Raw genomic sequence first — 22,032 nt, forward strand, 5'->3', positions numbered from 1 at the left:
TGCAAAGTGGCCAAGCTGAACTAAACGTTCTGCTTACCTGGGATGTCTTTAACCTCTTTACTCCATGGTCTTTTTGCTATGTTTATTTTTGTTGTGATACTGTGACATTTGCAAAAAGCAGATGTGAAATGAAAAGGGGACAAAAATTGGGCAACAAAACCAGAATATATCGTTCAGAAAAACATCCATTATTCAGTCAATAAATAATTTTGAATGAACCTCGTTTGCTTTCCTTATCAAGAATACAGTATTGCGAATCAGATAGGCTGGGCAGTGTAAATCTAGATTTAAATCCCCTTTCCATATGTGGAATTAATATTCAATATTAAAGTCCCAGATTTGTGCGAACAGATTTGGCATTAATGGCAGGGCGAGTAGAGGGTGGGTGTAGAGATTGAATCATGGCAGAGCTACCACGGCCAAACTCCCTTTTCCATTTCCTGAGGGGATTGTTCTATCTGCAATGCATCATCAAAGCAATCCCTCCGCTACATTTCTTCAAGCCCAAATTCTCACCTCTTTCCTGACTTCTTCTTCATCTTCCAGAGTCAGCGCTGCCAGCTGATTTGCTCTCTGCTCCATTAAATTCACATATCTGATAGGGTTGGATAATGCCTCAATAACATCTGGAAATGAAACAGGAATTTAGAATCAAACTTGGATTTGGTTTCAAAGGGCTATATTTATCTATCTGTTTTACAGATATGAAACAATCATTGAACAATCCTAAGGTTGTTCTTTTCATTTCTAATAAGAAATCAACATAGACTAGAATCATTCAAGTTTTCCTTGAAGAAAAACAACAGCTGGCTGTATTTTATTATCTTCCCCCACACTGACAGGGCAAATCTATACAATGAGACCGACTCTCAAGTAAGTGTGCATACCCTTGCAGCCTAAATTCACAAGTGACACATGGTAGACTAAATATATATCCATAGCACTGATGATGAGAGATGGAGTGCTATTAATATTATATAGCCTCTTTAAAGATAATGAATTAAGGCCCAGAGAACACAACTTGGAAAGAACTCTTCCAGATTCTCCATTTGCTCTGGGATTGGGACTCAGATCTGCCCAGTCTGATCGTCATCAACTGTCTGTTTTAAAATAGACTACATCAGTAGTCTAAAAAGAAAAGGCAGCACTATGGAACTAAAGAACACTGTGTGTAATCATTGACAATTACAGCGGTAACTGCACATCATGTTGGATGATGGACAGCAACTTCTTAGAACACACATTACAACTTCCTGATAGCTAAAAGGTAAAGGTAAAGGGACCCCTGACCATTAGGTCCAGTCGTGAACAACTGGAGTTGCGGCACTCATCTCTCTTTACTGGCCGCGAGAGCCAACGTTTGTCCACAGACAGTTTTTCCAGGTCATGTGGCCAGCATTGCAAAACCAGAGCAGCGCACGGAAATGCCGTTTACCTTCCCTCCAGAGTGGTACCTATTTATCTATTTGCACTTTGACGTGTTTTCGAACTGCTAGGTTGGCAGGAGCTGGGACTGAGCAACGGGAGCTCACCTCATCGAAGGGATTCGAACCGCCGACCTTCCGATCGGCAAACCCTAGGCTCAGTGGTTTAGACCACAGCACCACCCACATCTTCATAGCCTGATGTTAATACAGCTTGTTACTGCTGATCACTGTATGAACTTTATATAATTTCAAAAACACACAAACAAAATGTTCAATTTGATGCCTACAGATTTTATAGTTACCTGCATAAGTATCAGGTACGTAATCTTTAACCTCTATGTATACAAATATGGCTGGCAGTGTCAAGGGCTGATTCCTTTCATTCCTCAGGCAGATATAGTGATAACCTAGAAAAGGAAGCAGGACAAGGTCAACAGAATTTTTATAACTGACCACTGCAGTGTAATAGGCATCAAGGTGACTCATGAGGTGCTGAAAATGAGCCAAGGTCCCTAAACATAGTATCCCACTCCTTAGCAATTTCCCTGACATGCTTCATTATCACAGATGCTCCAACTGTGGAAGGCAGGGAGTGCTTGTAATATTCAATGCAGAACTTAAGCAATGTATGTAGAAACAGGTACGGCCTCCTTTGCAAACCACAGTTGTGAAGAAACCCTCAAAAAAAAAAATTATGGCAAATGTTTACTGTTGGAATGACTGAAACACAAGGGAGAACACATCTGGGACTCTTGGAAAATAGTCTGCTTCCTTGGGGACCAGTTTTGGAGCTTCCCTTGGGATCTGTGTTTATGCGATAGAATACTAAAGACAGTGTTAGTGCCTTGGCTATACCTGCTTGCAAGTTTTCAGTGTGCTAAAAATAAAGAAACACTCTTTTTGTGTCACGGAAGAAGAGTATATGGGATTCTTGGAGGCAAGTCTTTTCAGTTTCTCTGCTAAAATCATGACTATATTTTAACAACACTATTGGTCTATTACAAGTCATTTAGTAAGAACCAGGCATGGTCGAGAGCCCCTAATCTCTCCCTGTTTTAAATTGGGGGCATGAGCAAGACTAGCAGCAGGAATGGAAGAGGTGTTTGAAACAGAGGGTTCCCTCCCTTTCCCTTCTTTTACCCAAGTCATGTTGGTTTGCAGACTGTTGAGAAGCAAAATGATGTGACATTATCAGCCCTGTAGATAAGTCACCCCCAATTAGCCCCTGGGTTTTGCTTTATTAGCGTGCTACCTGGGAGAAGGAGGGAAAGAGGGAGAGGCTCCCCTTTTCTAAACACTTTGTGTGCCCTTTCTGCTGGTCTCACCACAACTTGGAAAGGAAGGGCAGGGAAGTGGAGGCAGAATATGTTCTTGGGAGGGCTGGTAGGGACAGCAGAGGGCACTGGGAATCATATAATCATAGAAGTTCAGAGTTGGAAGGTGCCCCAAGAGTCATCTATCTAGTCCAACATTTTGCAGCTTGTTAATACCTCCTCTCTTCTAAGGTAGACTGCAGTGAGCTTCCATGGTCTATTCCCAGAGCTGGTGATGTTTGCTGGCATCTTCAGTAAGAACAGTATATAGAGGAAGAGGGTAAAGGAACAGGCAGGGAGATGGGGAAGACGGAAAGCGAGCATTTCAGGGGGCTGGACTCGATGAGCAGATCTCCAATTCTATGGTTGATACTGTCAAAGCTGGGCTCTCAAGCTGCAATAAGCTTAAAAAAAACCTGGCACACTAGAGTCCTCATAGTTCAGCTTTCAAGGTACACAGAGAACCTGCCCTCTTAGTTCATTTGGCTCATTCCCTCATTCAAAGGTGCATTTGGGTACGGTAGATACCGTATTTTTCGCTCGATAAGACACACTTTCCCCTCCTACAATGTAAGGGAAAATGTGTGTGTGTCTTATGGAGTGAATGCAGTGGGGAGGCAGGCAGAAAAAGCCCCCCCCCCGGCTCTTGGGAGCTGCTCCCCAACAGGGAGAAGGGACTGACGCGGCCAGTCAGTCCCTTCTCCCTCTTCGTAGAAAAGCCCGCAGGAGCCGTGTGCTCCTTAAAGGGTGTGCGGCTCCTGTGGGCTTTTGCGGGAGATGGGGGAATTCCCCACCTCCCGCACAGTGGTGTAGCGTGGGTTGTCAGCACCCGGGGCAAGGCAAGTAATTTGCGCCCCCCCCCACTGCACTGTCCCTCCCCCAGATAGTCCCTCGCTCTCTCTCCACACCGCACCGCACGCCTGGCACCATCCCCTCCACAGTGGGCGGCGACCCGGCGGCTCGGATTCGCACAGCCAGCACTGCAGTGAGAGAGAGTGAGTGAGCCAGGTAGGGGCAGAGAGCTGCGAGTGCGAGCGCGCCCCCCCAGATGTTGCGCCCGGTGCGGCCAGCCCCCCCTGCACCCCCCACGCTACGCCACTGCTCCCGCAATAGAAGGGAGAAGGTCTGGGAGAAGTACACAGGCTGCGCACAGCCTGTCCGCTGCTCCCAGAGCTGGGGGAGGGAGTCATATTTTTTTCCCTTGATTCCCCCCTCTGAAAATTAGGTGTGCCCTATGGAGCAAAAAATACGATAGTTTGTTCTGGATGGGTTTACACTCTATCTGAAGGAGCAGGTGTGTTGCTTGGGGGATACTCCTTGATCCAGTGCTGTCACTGGAGGCTCAAGAAGCACCACCACCACCACCACCAGCAGCAGCAGCAGCACAAAAGTGTCTATCTCCTAACTACGTCTGTTTCTGAATTGATGCAGCTTAGCCACAGTGGTGGTCCACGCTCTGGTAACCTCCCAATTAAGACTACTGTAGCGCACTCTCTATGGGGACACCATTAGAGATGATTCAGAAGCTTCAACCAATGCAGAATGCAGCTGCCAGAATGCTGAGTAGCATAGCTAACGGCAATCATTCAACACAAATTCTACAGGATTTGCACTGAGCTCAATTCACGCTATTAATGTTAAATTATAAAACTCCAAATGCATTGTGGCAGAAATATCTGAAGGGGCGCCTATCCCTGTATCATATTGCCACTGTATTAAGTTCTTGATGTCCTCCCATTCAGTAGAACCCCTAGCACAGTGACACAAGATAGGGCCTTCACTGTAGTGGCACCCTATTCATAGAACCCCCTTCCCTGGGAGGTACAGCTGGTGCCACTGTTTTCTGGCTTTCAACGCTAGTTGAAACCATACCGATTCACTCAGCCAATTGGATGAACTGATTTGATTGTCAGCTTTAAACAGATTTATATCCTTCTGTGGTACTATTAATTTAGTTTTTGGTCTTGGTTTTGACTGTTAGCTTGATATTTTTGTTTGTTTGTTTGAATGTGTGGATATCTATGCTGTAAACTGTCCTGGAATCGTAACTGCAGAAGAGTGGTTCAGAGATTAAACAATAAATAAAATGAATAAGAAGCCCAGATTGCCCTACCTGGTCGAATTGCTGATACCGGCAATATCCGATGCCCAATGAATTTCCCTCCTTCTTCATAGGCTGCTATCCTCAGACATGCCAGGGAAGGCAGAACAACCTAAATAAATATATTTTGGTGGAAAGTATTTAATGTTTTCTGGCACACCTTGTGCACAAAGGAGGAATACTGAGACACGCTGTTCAGCAAGTTAACATTGGTAGTAATCTTACATTGTTCGCAGTGCTGCAACAGTTCATTCCTGGGTGAATGCACAGCTGATTACACATGATAGTTGAAATAGCATGATCTGCAGATCTCAACTCACTTCTTAAATACCAGAAAGAGCTGGTGACCAGGACATTGCTACCTGTCACACACTCTTGCCATCACCATATATTTATCTTTCTCTGAGTCTCTTAGCAACAGATGTGATGTCATAGTAGTCCTCCTAACTAGGCAAGCACATATATCACAGTCCATCTGGCTATGCTTTGATTAAGCTGCCCCCTTTCCAGAATTTCAGCCTCAATTGATGATACACAGGATCTTGGAAACCCTACAGCTGACAGCTTCTTGATACTGTAGAACTGGAGATGGGTAGAGGGTAGAATCCATTGATTCCAAATTCTGGGTTCCATAAGCACCCTCCCCCTGTCACACACCAATACACCACAGAAGTATGTGCCCTAGACTTTCATATGACACATTTGGTGGGGGGGGGGTATCTGACCGATTTTGAGAGCAGGTGGGCAATGTTTATAAGATGGGATAGTTCTCACAATTGGACTGTTCACTTTATTTTACATAGCTGCAAGAGGATCTCGCTTTTCAGGTCAAATTTCAACACTTGTTTGCTTTGACAAATAATCCACCATAAACTTACACAATTAGATTAAACATGTTGTTTGCTAAAGCTTTTCATTCTTCCTCCATAATTCCTTTTATTATTAGAAAAAAAGAGATATGGCAAGTTTTTCTTTCCCCATGTAGCACCTAAAAATAAACTCATTATATATTGTCTCTCCAGAATTACTTTTAGGATTTCTGGGGTATGCAGCAGGACACTTTTCACATCTCTATTACCCAATGTGGTGGCTAAGGCAGAGCTTTCCAAACTTTTCATGTTGGCGACACACTTTTTAGACCTGCATCATTTCGCGACATAGTAATTCAGTTTTACCAGCAACCTGGAGGTTAAACTAACCCCTTTCCAACCCTGGGAGGAGTGCAGGGAGCATTAACGCGACACACCTACACATTGCAGCTGACACACTAATGTGTCGCAACACACAGTTTGGAATGCTCTGGGCTATGGCAGTGAGCTGTGATCCAAGCCATTGCTACTTCATCTCAACCAGCTCATTCGCTGGGCCGCAGGCAACCTCAACCTCTGCACCCCCTCCAGTCTGCAATATGAGGATGGTTATACATGCCTGCTTAGCAGGGATGCTGTAAGGATGACAATATATATATTTACATAATTGCTCCGAACACCTGAAAGTGATATGGTTTGGCTTAGTGTTACCTGCATGCTGAGCCACTAAATGCTTATGAGATCTTTTATTCTTCCCCAAGTATTCTTTAGATGAAGCACTCCCAGCCTGCATAGCTTTGACTTTCATGTAGGATGTTGCTTGCCCATGATTATCACAAGGGCATTGTCCTTGCAAGATATAGAGTGAAGGGGGTATGGCAATCAGCACTGGAAACACTTGGTGGCAGCTGTGGTTTCTCATCATTTACACACAGGCAAACTAGGGCTCTTTCCCTGTGGATGACAGTGGAGTCTCCCCCTTGAGGAAGAGGAGGTGATGGCAGAGCAGGCACTAGGGCTGGGCATTACCTGGTTTTCAACATCGTGATATATCATCAGCTGAATATAATGGGGTACTGATATATCGGGACACGGGTGGCACTGTGGGTTAAACCACAGAGCCTAGGACTTGCCGATCAGAAGGTTGGCGGTTCAAATCCCCGCGACGGGGTGAGTTACTGTTGCTCCTGCCACCTAGCAGTTCGAAAGCACACCAGTGCAAGTAGATAAATAGGTACTGCTCTGGCGGGAAGGTAAATGGTGTTTCCGTGTGCTGCTCTGGTTCACCAGAAGCGGCTTAGTCATGCTGGCCACATGACCCGGAAGCTGTACGCCGGCTCCCTCGGCCAATAAAGCGAGATGAGCACCGCAACCCCAGAGTCGACCACCACTGGACCTAATGGTCAGGGGTCCCTTTACCTTTACTTTACTGATATATCACGATGTCCAAAATTGCCCAGCCCTACTCTGGACCACTCCTACATGTGCAAGCCAGAGCAAGCACCCATATCACTCTGGTTCCCGCAGGGGGAAGCTGTGGGGGGGCTTCATCAACTGAGGGGCAGGCAGCCTGGTACCCACCCAACTCTCAGCGGAGCAGTTTAAGCAATTTGTTCCCCCTGCCTTTGGCTTGGGCAAGCCAGAGATGGGAGCGGCGCTCTGTTAAAGTGCTCTGCTGAGGCGTGGGCAGCTGTGCGTGAGCCAGAGGTTGGGGGGACTCAATCAGTTGAGAAGTGGGCTTCTTTAAAATGCCCGCCTCTCAGCTGATCAAGGCAATTTGAGCTGGTTATACTTCCCACTTCCCGGCCACTGACAGTGCAAGCAGGCAGACGAGAGTGAGGTATGCTGTGCTGGCAGAGGCCAGGGAGCTGGGATCTACTGCCGGCTCAAAAAGTCTGAAACCGGTATTGCGGTTTAAACGTCATATTGGTTTCAGACTGTGAATCATAACATTGCCCAGGTCTAGCAGGCACTGACTCTTAGGCACTGACTCAAATGGAACAGAACTGGGACAAACAGGATTTCACCTGCCCCCCCATATTACCATATTTTTCGCCCTATAGGACACAGTTTATCCCCTCCAAAAATGAAGGGGAAATGTGTATGTGTCCTATGGGGCGAATGCAGGCTTTCGCTGAAGCCTGGAGAGCGAGAGGGGTCGGTGCGCACCGACCCCTTTCGCTCTCCAGGCTTCAGGAAGTTATCCGCAAGCCTGCGGATAGCAGCCTGTTCTGGGGGCTGGGGTCGGGGGACGCTTGGGCTTCCCCCGCCCCAGCCCCGCGCCTGGGGGGTAAATAATTTTTTTTCTTTATTCCCCCCCCCCCAAAAAAAAAAACCTGGGTGCCCCCTATGGGCCAGTGCACCCTATGGGGCGAAAAATACGGTAATTTTCTGAATTGAAGACCAGCAGCCAATAATACTATAAAGCTTTTTTCAGTAGAGGAAACAAGAATGACAAACCTACTTTCTTAAACACAATGGCCTCTTCTTCCCATACAGGATTCACTGCATTGCCTTGAGACGGCTTCGTCTTGAGAGCTTTTCGCCTTGTGTCCACTGGCAGACCAAACATGTCCACTTCTACGTAGGTCCCGACTTTTTTGTCCGACAGCAACTGCCCAGAAATGATCTAGAAATGCAAGGTTTAGGCATTCAGTGGCAGTGTGGCAGATAGACTGGAATGTCTCCAAAAACTAAAGCCTTGGTTGTGAATCTAATACAGCCAGACAGCTGGGGGATGGCTGATCCACACTTTGGTTTGCATGAAGATGCTGTTTTCATTGAACTGGCACTTAAGGCCACTGTGTTTCATGGGACTGTGGTAATGCCTCTTGGACTGCTGCAGCAGCATCAGTCACGCCAGCCGTAAACTCATCACACCAGCACTACCCTGCAACATGGAGGTAGCGGTTTATACAATGGGCACCTTTACACAATCCCAGCTGGGCTGTGAACATGCCTGGTGGCCCAGGTGCTCCTGAAGTTAAACACTTGGGGGCTGCTGGCATTATGAACTAACAACAGAAAGCAATGCATTATAAGCCTGTATTAAACCTCTGAAACTTGAGCTGCAGCTCAAGAACAAATCTGTTCAAACTGGACTGTGCATGCAGAAATGTCACAATATTATCCTTTTTCTAAAAAGAGAGAGAGAGACTTGTAATGGTACTTAGGGAGCGAGGCTGCAGCAGAATAGCAGACGGTTAATATGAGGGGAAGAGAATTGAAAACCTAAGATTCCCCTCACATTTTTCATCGTGAAAAGGAAAAACATCCCCACAACCAATCAACTCTAGTTGAGAATAAGAAATAAACAATAAACTTTTATTTTAAGTCTCCATGCTTTTATTTTTTTCTAAGTTGGTTTGGACTCCAAGGCGTTAATAATTAATTTTTTAATGATCAATAATAATAATAATAATAATAATAATAATAATAATAATAATTTGAGTAAACTGAATACTTGTGCTGGTTCTTTTAGTTTACACAGTTCTGTACCTTTTCTCTGTGATATAAATTATTTTCTACAAGATTATCTGACAACAGGAGAAGTTAGAAGTTTCGTTACACTATTTTGCTTGTCAACTCAATATTGTATGTGTGTAGTGTGTACTTCATAATAAAATGAAAGTTTTAGAGCTGAAAGGGACCACAAAGGACTTTGTGGGTTTCGAACCCATGACCCCAAGATTAAGGGTCTCATGCTCTACAGGCTGAGCTCTTTAAACCAGCACAGAGTTTGGGGGTTGGCACAAAACCTGCTTAAAAGCAGAACACAAGCTGGATTTTGTGCCAAAATCCAAAATGGGGCCCTAATTTAGAAGTATTTGAAATTCTGCTAGCATATTCTGTGGAGGTAGCTGATAAATGGTATAAAACTGGAATGTGGGAGTATTTCTTTGGACAAGGGCCAGAATTTGTGCTATATACGTATCTCTGAAAAATTACTGCTTTCCTATTCTTCTGTGCTTGCAGTCCCAACACACACAAGTAAATTGATGCCTGGCCAATTTGCTTCATTTACGCTAACCATTTTCTCAGTTTCATGGCCTCCACTCATACCATTTACTATAATCACAACACAAGCTTCGCTGGATAGGGAGATACAGTAGAGGATAAGTGTTTCGAAAATGCTCCCATCACTTCAAATTGCCAATTTGTAAAAGGGCACCATGATGGTTTCTCTGCAGATCGCAGCCCCCACAACTTCGGTTATGACTTATTTGCGGCCATTCTGACAAGGGAGTGGGGTAGGAGATGGGGAAATGGGACTACAGGTCACCATATTCTGCTATGTGCACCCAGGGAGTAAGACATTCTGGCCTTGTTGTGTTCGGTGAGTAGGCTCAAGCCTTCTCAGCGCCTTCTCTGACATTGACCTTAGGGCAGGCTTAAACTGGAAGGAGACTGGAGTGAATACTTTCCCTTTTCTTAATTATGATTTTATTTATGATTTTCAGTTTTAAACATTTCGATAATTTCACAATCATTTTAACGTTTCAAAACTCGGCTTCCTTCCCCCTCTTTCTGCAGTTCCTTAAATTTATTTTTAATATTGTCTGTACATCCAAATTAACTTAATTTACTCATTTATTCATCTACTTTAAATATATACTGTTATAAAACACTGTTTTATATATAACAGTATGTTATATATATATAACATACTGTTATATATACTGTTAAAAAACAGCAGGTTATTGCAACAATCCTGTCAATCTTATTATCTGTTTACAGTTTATTTGCAAATATTCAATAAACAATTTCCATTCTTTTTTTAAAAGTCTGTTATCTTGATTTCTTATTTTTCTGGTAAGTTTCACCATTTCTGCATGGACTGAATACTTTCCCACTCTGTCCCACCTCCAGTGTGACTTCATATCCGACAGTGTCCTTCTCTTCTCCACCAGTTTGGGGTTTTGGTTGCGCTTGTTCACCCTAAGCTCTCAATAGGCATATGATGGCCATTGGTTCTAGAGCTGGAAAATATGCTTTATCCTGGATGGAATACCAGACTGGCTGAGATGGCCTTTCACTATTCCCATAAAGATTCCGTCTTTTGTCACATTTGCTTTAATTTCCAGTCACAGCGGCACCCTTGCTCGGGGAAAGAATTCAGCCTTATTGGTGTGTCTGTGTGTGTGTGTGCATGTGTGTTAGCATTTCACTCCTCAGTTGCTGGACGTGTGATTGTTACATCACATGTCAGTGTTTACTTTCTAGGCTTGGAATGTGTGAGAACAGAAGCCAGTCTTATCTTTTATAATAATAATAATTATTATTATTTATTTATATCCCACCCTCCCCAGCCGAAGCTGGGCTCTGAGCGGCTAACAACAGTAAAACTTGTACTCGCTGCCAGTTTCCTGTTTAACAGGAATGGAAATGGGTATTTTTTGCTCTATAAGACTCACTTTTTCCCTCCTAAAAAGTAAGGGGAAATGCGTGTGCGTCTTATGGAGCGAATGCAGGCTGCGCAGCTATCCCAGAAGCCAGAACAGCAAGAGGGATCACTGCTTTTGCTGCACAGCGATCCCTCTTGCTGTTCTGGCTTCTGGGATTCAGAATATTTTTTTTTCTTGTTTTCCTCCTCCAAAATCTAGGTGCGTCTTGTGGTCTGGTGCGTCTTATTGAGCGAAAAATACGGTAATAATAATAATTATTTTCCCTGGTCACTGACTCCAATAAAATATTAAAAGAAAATATATTGCCTTCACAACTGATGCAGCACATATGCATTTCTTAACTTGGGAATTCGAACCCAAGTATGAATCATGGCACAAGAAGTCATTTTGGTGCTTAACATTCAACAGCCACACCATTGTGACAATTATTCCATTAGCGACTGTATACATACCTTCACGGACAAGGTGTTTGCTACTATTCCGTCTACGATACCTTCGCTAAACGGATCAAAGTGCTTGTCTGGTCTTCTCATAAATTCTGGTTTGAGTCTGTACCCACTTTTGCCATTATATTCATACATTCCCATATTTATTTGCATAGACAAATCTAAGCGACAAAAAAAATTAAACGTTTCATGGGACAGGTCAGACGCAGAAGTTTCTCTGTAGTTCTAGCACATTTCATATAATCATAGAATCATAGAATCATAGAGTTGGAAGAGACCACAAGGGCCATCGAGTCCAACCCCCTGCCAAGCAGGAAACACCATCAGAGCACTCCTGACATATGGTTGTCAAGCCTCTGCTTAAAGACCTCCAAAGAAGGAGACTCCACCACACTCCTTGGCAGCAAATTCCACTGTCGAACAGCTCTTACTGTCAGGAAGTTCTTCCTAATGTTTAGGTGGAATCTTCTTTCTTGTAGTTTGGATCCATTGCTCCGTGTCCGCTTCTCTGGAGCAGCAGAAAACAACCTTTCCCCCTCCTCTATGTGACATCCTTTTATATATTTACAAAAGAAGAACCCTGAAATTCCACTAGAGGTCTCCTTTCCTCTTTATATGCACATGATTACTGTACTGAATTCTTTTATATATAAAAAAAAACTCATTCCACATATGCTATATTATGGTTTTTTTGTGGCCTGTTCACACAGTACTTTTAAAGCTACACCGTGGTCATCTATAAATATTGGATATATAATGTGTAGACTGTTCTAACAATAGCAGCATCTAAAGGGCAACTACCACTGCAGACATTACTGTGACTACACTACTAATCTCCTGGTTTTATACCTTATATTGCCCATTGCGGAATGTGCCTGGCAATAGCCATAGCTGCCATAGTTTGCGTTGGCTGAAATGAGCTCTTGGTTGTCCATTTTTGTCTACATTAGCAACTGAAAACTAGTAAAATGCTAAAGTCCCCGTTACCTTCAGCTTTGCAAGAAGCAAAACACAAACTACCTATTCAAGAAGCTGAAAAAGAAATTCCAAGGCACAACAATGATCATTCTCTTTATGGGAACTAATTTCCCAGCTTCTTCATAAATATCCATTGTTTCTATTTAAATCACAATTGTATGTTTGGAAGGTGTGCTTCTTTTCAGGCGAGTACTGGTTGTCCTTGCTTCTGGTCCACTTGACATTTAGTTGTGGGGATACAGTTAATATCTGTTTTACTAGATAGTTGCCTGCTATGATTAAGGAAAGGTTAATGTGAGTTGCTTGAGATGCAGTTGCAGCATCCACTGATTTATAATTACTGAACGGGCTGCCAAATGTCATCAAAATCAGCAGTCATTTTCACAGAGGAGTAAGGGTTTTCATTTGATGGTTGACCTCACATACTACGGACTTTTTTTAAAAAAAAAACCTGGTTTTGGACCATGCTCCATAATGACCGAAATGGAATCCTTTACAAAAGCAACAGATATATTGCTGGATTGCATAAATGGATGAACCTGTACATTCTGCGGCTTGTGATTTTAGCATTGCGATTCAAGAAAGAGAACCACACGAACGACCCCCCCCCCAATCCATTTCTGAGTGTGCATATCCACAATGCTAATTCTATTTGCTTACTCAAATATTCTGCCATAATTAATATCCTTTCCCAGGACATAGAGGGAATTCTAATTAGTGGGTTGTATACAACTAAATTCTATTCAAAGGAGACCTGTTGAAATTAAAGAACTTAGGTGAGTCTGATTAACGTTGGATACAAACTAGTGTCTCTTAAAAGAGTAGTCCAATTAGACAAGTTCTTCAGAAACCATACACAACAACTAAAGCAAGTGGCAGGCTGAATTGCTTACCTACAGTTTGGAAGTTAAGAGCAACCATTTGACAGCCGGCATTCCAGAAGAGCTGAGGCATATAGTTTGAGGAATCAACACGTGTCCCTTTTGGATAAATTCGGCTCAGCTGCATTTTGTTATACCTAAATTGCGAGTGGTTAAGATAAAATACAACTGGAAAAGCTAACCTGGCTTGAAGAGTTAAACACAAATATTGTACACCTTACCTACAATAACTGATAATTTGATTGATCTGGCACATGACACACTCCTAACAGACATGGCAATCAGCTTGTAGGTTATAGGGCTATGCAAGCCCATCTCCAATTCGGGCCCAAATTTGGCAATTTGGGTCAGGCCCCAGTTTGGGCTGGATCAATTTGTGCCTGGTCTGATATGATCTATATTGCAGATCTGGATCGGAATCTGTGAATACAGATCTGCCCACTCACTTGCATTGGAAAACCAAAAAAACCCCACAAACTTCCCCCCACCCCCACATAGGTCCATGGTAGCCCCTCAAGAGAGGATTAATCCTGCAAAATTACAGATAGCTCCTGGAATTTTTGGATTAGCCAGATATAAATTTTGGTGAGCTCTTTCTTTATCAAAAAACAAAAGTATTTTCAAAAATACTCTATAGTCAACTGAGTACTCAATCGTGTTAGTTTCCACCTTGTCTCCAACAACACTGTGAGAGTGTTGAGTGAGATTCTAGCCCTGGAGCTCTCAATAAGCAAAATCCAGCTCCCCTCCTCCCATCCTGCCATTTTCTTTATATGGTATTGTAATTAATAAATTGCAACATTTTAGTGACATGCTGTCTGGTTTTCTCAGGGATTGTTTGGAGCTATAGTTTTAAACAGACCACTCCGTGTCAATGGAATTCTGTACAGATACTGAGCTTCACTGATTTCATCTGTATCTGCCCAAAATTGAAGCTGATCATTCCGATTTGATCTGATCAGTGATTCAAGAGTCTAACAGATTGGTTGCACAGCCCTATGCAGCAGCGACACAAGTGTCAGCTCTGCTGCACCACATGCACTGCAACTGTACAAGCTGAATTGCATTGCAGCCCCCTAGGACTACATAGTGTTTAGCTGTTAGAATTATAGAACTGCAGAGTTGGAAGGGACCATGGCGGTCATCTAGTCCAACCCTCTGCAATGCATGAGTCTCTCCCAAACATGGGGCTTGAACTCACAACCATGAGATTAAGAGTCTCATGCTCTGCTGACTGAGCTAGCCCAGTGAAGCAACATGCAAGCACAGTTGCAGACATAAAAAGTAACCCATGATCAAATATCTATTGTACCACGCAGCAAGGAGAAAGCTATTCACACAGAGAACAATCTGGAGAAAATAAGATGACATCAAGATGGCAAACATTCAACTTGAAGCTGATGCCCCATTTATTTATATGGTCCACTTGTCTTATGGATTCCACTTTCTAAAAGAATGGGAATTAATTTTGTGTGAAATTTATATTTTCATTATCACTGACTGGCTGCTTAAAACTGGAGACCATGCTCCTTTGGCCCAAATCAACCTTTCACCAACTGCTTTGCTCAGTTGTGACCAAGTTGCTGCATTATTCCCCCCCCCCCAACCAATGTCAAAGATACTCCACAAACTCGACAGGAGACTTCGTGAGCTGCTCGAGTGCTTTGGTTTCCACAAAGGAAGACATTTCAAAACTCTTGTTCCGTTCTGCAATTTGATAAAGAAAATAAAGATGAAGATATGTAACTTTCATGCGACTGAATATATGTAAAATCTCATACCATAGCATCTATAGAATCAACAAAGAGTGTTTCCAGCAACACAAGATCATTGCAGAATGAGAGAAAAATTGGTAATGGGGATAACTGATGCAAGTGTACAAATGCTTTCACTCATTTTAGTTTCAAAGTGTACTGTTTTTCTACTTGGTCATTTGTCATCCTTTGGGAGGATTCCACAGCTAAAGAAATGCACACAGCCGCCTATGTCCCATTTTGCTATTGTTTTACGGCAGGGTTAGGGAATCAACCCTGACCACTGGCAACACTGACTGGGGCAAGTTCCTTTGTGCTAGTGTAAACCCTTGCACTGACAGAACACATTACAAGGTCATGATATTTTGATGCCAGAAGTGGAGCATCATGTGGCATTCGTGGCATGGAGTCAACACTTTGAAAACCTTTGCTGCACCATTCGGACACAAATCCTTACTTCCATATATTCCCCCTTCAAGGGTTCTTACTAGAAGCCCAGACTTCGGTTGCGCATTATACCCATTTTGCTGTAAAAGCAGCATTTGAACACTGGCCAAATAGCTTAAAAAGTTCACTGATGTGACTAACACTCAGATTATTGACAGAAAAGACTTAACTCCTGATCCTCAAACCTATTAACTTAAAAACAAGTCATGCTGACTTCTACTGAAATTTCTCCCATGTGGATTTCTTTGGGATGTTAAGCCGTAGGCTGCAATCGTAACCCCATTATTTAGCCTTAAACCTAATGTTTTTATGGGGACTAAGGGATGGTTCAGTCACCAGTTTGGGGCGTAGACCCTACTGTGAAATGAGGGACCAGAAGCTTTCATTTTATTTATTTATTTAAACTTGTATACTGCTTCGCCTTTTGGCAGGAAATGAAACCTTACAAATACACTCAATAATTCAGGAAGTGAATGAAGTATAACTTTCTACGGCTGGTATATACAGCATGCTACTGGAATATACTTTTGTCAGGGTATCATCCATACTGGGTTTGGTGGCTTAGAACAAATCTCTAGTGTGGGCAGCGGTAGAAATCTGGGATTGGCATGGGAGGCACATAGACACCACGCAGCCCAACGAAACCTTTGCAGACACATACTTACACTGGAGATTACCATACCATTGAATAATGCAAAATGTCCAGAATACGAAGAGCTTCTTCAATCATTTATGGCCAGCAATTACCAGTTTGCGTTAAATATATTTCAGGAATGCAAGTAGTCTGAGACTGCTAAGCAGAGAAGCTGAACATAAATCTGCAACTTTTAACTGCTCTATCCACAGTGCCTATGAAACATGTGTGCAACATTGAAATTCAAATGCTAAAGACTTCCTTTCAAAGGGCCGCAGCAGAGGTCACCATTGCCTGTCATACCCAAGCGAAACAGGACAGGCTCTCTCGAAGGGGGTTCTGCTCTACGTAAGGGAAAAGGCGTCAGCTTGTTTGCTCAAGATGTTGCAAAGTGCATTCCCAGCAAGGCCCCTTCAGCAAAAAGCAGCAGGCAGTCATGAATATGGACCATTAGTTTCTAACAAAGCAATTTACAATAGGGGGGGAAACAACAGTGAAAAGTACACAAGAAGACGAGTTCTGCATTCCTGCGCTGTGTTATGCATGTGAATGAAAATTGCATTTACAAAGCAATAAAGAACGCGGGTGGGACTCATCAAAGGAGATCAGTCAGTGGAAGTCCTGTGCAAGGACTTCTGCTTGCACAATGGCACTCCCCCTGTGAACCCCAGAGGGCAGATTGTTGCACCTGGCAGGTTGAAATGCTTGCACAAATGGAAAGTTTGTTGTGGCACGACCTTGAATTCCACCCCCTGCTTCTAGCACAATTCTACGTTTAAAAACTTATGACAGAATCCAATAGCTGTTTCCCGTTTTTTTAAGGGAAATCCCCTTATTCTGAATAGGATTCCTCGCAAGAAAAGGGAAAGGTTGACAGCTATGGAATCCTATCACAGGTACACACTTTATTTCTCATTGATTGGAGAAGCACATATTAAGCACATATTTAAATCCTTCCTGTTTTGATCAATGGGGTTCAAAAGTGCTTAGCTTTGACTGATTGTACCATTAACTTTTTGCAATCAGATTGCTTCCAAATTAAGAGTACATTGGTATGAATCATTTTTTTTGTTTTGTTTTTGAATTGTTCCATCTTACTAATAAATGTTACTGATTCAAATGTTAAAGGCAGCCTGATTCTCTACCAAGAAACCAAGTTGTGCTTCCTTCCATAAGCGGCTACCATTTTATTATCATATTGAGTAAACGCTTAGGTAACTGAGGACTTGTTTGGTTAACAGATCGTTAAGTCTCAAAATCATTGTTGGCTACATTGTCCTTGCAGAAATTGAACAGACTTTTCTAAATCTTTTAAAAAATTCTGTGAAATTTAGGGCTGGGCAATACAGTGGTACCTCAGGTTACATACGCTTCAGGTTACAGACGCTTCAGGTTACAGACTCCACTAACCCAGAAATATTACCTCGGGTTAAGAACTTTGCTTCAGGATGAGAACAGAAATCATGCTCCAGCGGCGTGGCGGCAGCAGGAGGCCCCATTAGCTAAAGTGGTGCTTCAGGTTAAGAACAGTTTCAGGATAAGAACGGATCTCTGGAACGAATTAAGTACTTAACCCGAGGTACCACTGTACCTGGTTTTCAGCATTGCAATATGTCACCAGCTAAACACTGCAATGGAGCAGTCATTGGTGATCGCATGGTTGAAGGGTGGAGATCAGGTGAAGGAACAGTTATGAAGATTAAGAGGTACATGCTATGTGCACTGCATACTCCTGCTCTCGGAGGCAGGTGAGCCTTTGCGTTTGGAGGGCGAACTCCTCCCACTCCTCCTTAGACAGAGATATGGAGAAGAAAGGAGCAGCCCAGTTGCATTTCTGGCATCAGGTAGAGACACCATGGTTACGGGAAGGCACCAAGGCTGGGAGGGAGACTGTTCTGCCATTGGAGGGGAAAGGGAGCTGAAAGCGAAGGCAGCCAGTCAGCTGCCAAGGGGGCTTACAATTATACTGTCCCCTGGAGCTTTGAAGGCTGTGCTTTGCAATACATTGCCAGCTCAATTATTCTGAAACGGTTCTTAGGTGTGGTCTACAAATGGGTGCTGGACGATATATCGGTACACCACCCAGCCCTAGTGACATCTGCCGAGAAATATAGTTCTGTGGAACCTTCCATACTCACTTTTCGATGTTTCAAACGACTCAAACTTCACAGGCTGTATGTAGTTCACCAAGTTTGACATTTCCTCAGTGGCCATGGCCTCGCTACCAGCTGTCCCCTAGAACGGAGACAGGCGAAGGTCAACATTTCTGTCAAAGCATCCACTGCCCCAAGTTAACTTCATAAAGACTACCAAGAGGTGCAACGATGGATAATCTTTTTAAGGGCCTCTGACATTATCTATTAATGGGTGGTGTTCAACTAAGGTTTCCACAGAGCAGACCCAAGTTAGTAGCCCTAGCTTGGTCATGTTCATGAATCTCAAAGGGTCTACCGATTAGCTGAACACCACTCTATTTTTTTCATTCAAAATCCAGGTGCACTGAACCTCTGTAGGAGGAAACTGAGCTACTGCTGTCTATCTCTACTACAAATTCCCAAACTACAACATTTGGTGCCATTAGAAGACTTTCAAACCTCGTAACATCTCTCAAGTTAGGATGATAAGGAAATCCACGTAAACCAGCTATCTATTTTATTCTTACGGGGTTTACAGGCATAATTTGTCTCCCTAAGCAGCTCGCAGCAATTAAAATTCAACACATAGCTCTGCTGGGTTGTTGCAGGAAATAAGACTCATGTACTCAGGAGTACAAACGTAAAGGAAAGGCACCAACAAGGGAAATAGATTGGAGGGGAAAGACTCGGTCTGATAATGCCCAGACAAAGAAGCAAGGACCAATAATAGGCACCTGCGTCCATTTGGGGCCAGATGTATTTCTTGCTGCTGGTGTGCTTAGAATCATCGTAAAGTTGGGAGGGACCTCAAGGGTCATCTAGTCCAACCCCTTAGAATTCAGCTAAAGCATTCAAGACAGATGGCCATCCAACCTCTGCTTAAATACCTCCAAGGAAGGGGAGTCCACTGTGAGGATACCCAGAGCTTACAGGGTTAACAGCTCAAGGGAAATGACGTCCTGTCACTAGGGGAGTGTTCACATCTTTGTTATGTGAACGTTTTTTACTTTCTGTTTTGGCTGCGACAGGAGAGGCGTCATGTTTTTGCTCTCTCCTGGCTGATGTTGTTTGGCTGCTGTACAATAAAGCTTTGTAGAATAGGAAGCTGCTGTATGAGAGTTTTATTGCATGGCTGAGATTCCTTCTACACAGGCGCACCACTGCGCAAGACACTCTGTTGTAGCCGGGAGCAGCAGGTTGGCACAGTGGAAGCGGACTGGACGCCACAATAGTCCCGCTGTTCGCAGCCTTGATGGACTCTCATTGGAACATCCACAACTTCCCGAGGGAATCTATTTCATTATCAAATAGCTCTTAATGTCAGAAAGTTCTTCCTGGGGTTTAGTCAGACTCTCCTTCATGGGATGGAAGGAGGAGCAGCTATGAAACAGCCTGTGGGCCTCTGGTCAGTAGTGGAATCCAGGCTGGCCTTTCCTTGCCACGGCTGTATCACATACAGCAAATGACAGCGTCCGTTAACTGCTTGTTTATTACTTTTCTTATTTGGGGGGGAAATGGCTGTTGGAATTCTTTCTGGAAGGAAAGAACCGGGAGCAAGGCCCCTGCAGCTACTTATTCACTGGATGGTGGCAGAGGCAACACGTTTCCTGCTTGGCAGGGGGTTGGACTCGATGGCCCTTGTGGTCTCTTCCAACTCTATGATTCTATGATTCTATGACTCCCCTTGTCCTTGGGTTCCTCTTAGGAGGGGAAGAGGTGAAATCTCCCAGTGGATATTTTACTCTTGACAAGTGATAGAGGCAAACTATCTGCAGATCGCTCCAAGGATCCTGAAAATGCTATGAGGACAAAGTAATCTGAACTGCAGGTCGCCATATCAAATCATCAAACTTTTCCAGGTACTCTTGTTTCATGTGAGGTTTGTTTGTTTGTTTGTTTGTTTGTTTGTTTGTTTTAGGATAAAATACAATCTTTCTTGACTTAAATTATGATTTCGCTGCAAAGGAGGCATGGTGTATTTTTGTGTGTGAACATGGCAGTGGTGGAAGGCACCCCCAGTTTTGAGGGACTGTATTGAAAGGGAGCGGGCTAAAGCATTTGTGCATTTAGACTGAAGGCAACAATGAAAAAAGCAACAACACTGCCCTTATTCCCCATGAATAATAAAATGTTACATTTTTTATTTGCTCTCAGTGATGTCATTCAAATCTTTCTAGATGGCATAGAGAGTGTCATGATATTATCCTGTTTGCTGCAAGATCCTGATTGGATAGGCTCTCTTAAGAAAGGACAAAGAAGAAGAAGAAGAAGTGTTTGGGTTTGGTATCCCGCTTTATCACTACCCGAAGGAGTCTCAAAGCGGCTAACATTCTCCTTTCCCTTCCTCCCCCACAACAAACACTCTGTGAGGTGAGTGAGGCTGAGAGACTTCAGAGAAGTGTGACTGGCCCAAGGTCACCCAGCAGCTGCATGTGGAGGAGCAAAGACGCGAACCCGGTTCACCAGATTATGAGTCTACTGCTCTTCACCATTACACCAAGCAGCAGAGGCAGCAGAGAGAGAAAACAATGGCTGCAAAACACGTAAACAGAGAAATATACAGAGGCTGGACTGGGAGATGTCCTGTGCAATTTGGTCAGTATCATTTCTGCACCTGAACTGTGATACTGACATCTCAAAAGCCACATAATTTTAGCTCAAGGCCCCCCAAAACCTCAGCAGGAGAGAAAACTTTTGATGCAGACATGAACTTCAAAGCATGGAGCCAGAGTGCAACCTAGGATCCCATATTCCCGAAATAAAGCCAGCTCTAAAACGTTGGTCTCTTCAGATAACCTTGATAGTTCAGTGGCAAATATCTGGTTCTGTGGCAGCGTCTTGGCCCTCACTATCCACAAGATGGCACTGCAAGACTGTGTCATGTGGACAAACATGTAAACATGCTTTCAAAGTCACATCAGGACTTCAAAAATGATTCATCACTTACTTCATCCATTGATGATTTTTTGCAGTCATCGTCGTCATCGTCGTCATCGTCACTCTCGATCTCTGCTTCTCCTGCAACATTTTATTTGAAGAAAGGAAACTCAGTGTAGTCAACCGCCTCCCAATATTCACACCTTTAAGCTGCTGTTGTTACCAGAGTCACTTTGCTTCATCCAAATGCAACTACAGTACCATAGGCTGAAGATGGTATCTTGGTCTAGTGTTTTGGCTTTCAAAGCATTCCTCTGTGGCCAAAAAAACTATTATCCCTTCAACACATTAATGAACAATCAGTAACATTATTATGATATTTAGCCATACAGTGGTGCCCCGCAAGACGAATGCCTCGCAAGACGGAAAACCTGCGAGATGAAAGGGTTTTCCATTTTCAGAGGTGCTTCGCAGGACGAATTTCTCTATGGGCTTGCTTCGCAAGACGAAAATGTCTTGCGATTCTTGAGGGTTTTTTTCGCTCCCCAACCCCTTTTTCTAAAGCGCGAAGCTGCTAATAGCCTTTTAGCAGCTAATCCGCTAATCCCTTAAGCCTTTAATAGCCGTTAATAGCCCTTAAACTGCTAATAGCGCTAATAGCGCTAATCCGCTAATGGGCTTGCTTCGCAAGACGAAAAAACCGCAAGACGAAGAGACTCGCGAAACAGATTCTTTTCGTCTTGCGAGGCACCACTGTACTTACAAATTACGGAGTGCCAAAACTCCCATTCCCCATTTTCAAGGTTAAACTTTGGTTACTTTTTG

The 22,032-nt window shown here is 43.5% G+C and overlaps 1 protein-coding gene across 3 annotated transcripts in view; it reads right to left on the reverse strand.

Moving 5' to 3' along the window:
- PLCB1 (phospholipase C beta 1) overlaps positions 1-22,032 on the reverse strand; it is a 455,632-nt gene that overhangs the window by 85,652 nt on the left and 347,948 nt on the right. For all 3 annotated transcript variants that reach the window (XM_083431904.1, XM_083431905.1, XM_083431906.1), the window contains 9 exons: positions 21,278-21,348; positions 18,334-18,430; positions 14,983-15,067; positions 13,373-13,497; positions 11,508-11,662; positions 8,115-8,279; positions 4,854-4,953; positions 1,730-1,834; positions 517-626 (listed from right to left, as the gene is read on the reverse strand). In XM_083431904.1, the coding sequence (XP_083288030.1) occupies positions 517-626; positions 1,730-1,834; positions 4,854-4,953; positions 8,115-8,279; positions 11,508-11,662; positions 13,373-13,497; positions 14,983-15,067; positions 18,334-18,430; positions 21,278-21,348 (1,013 nt within the window). The remainder of the gene's footprint in view (positions 1-516; positions 627-1,729; positions 1,835-4,853; positions 4,954-8,114; positions 8,280-11,507; positions 11,663-13,372; positions 13,498-14,982; positions 15,068-18,333; positions 18,431-21,277; positions 21,349-22,032) is intronic.

The sequence above is a fragment of the Podarcis tiliguerta genome (assembly GCF_965153285.1).
Source record: "Podarcis tiliguerta genome assembly, chromosome: 3".
NCBI lineage: Eukaryota > Metazoa > Chordata > Lepidosauria > Squamata > Lacertidae > Podarcis > Podarcis tiliguerta.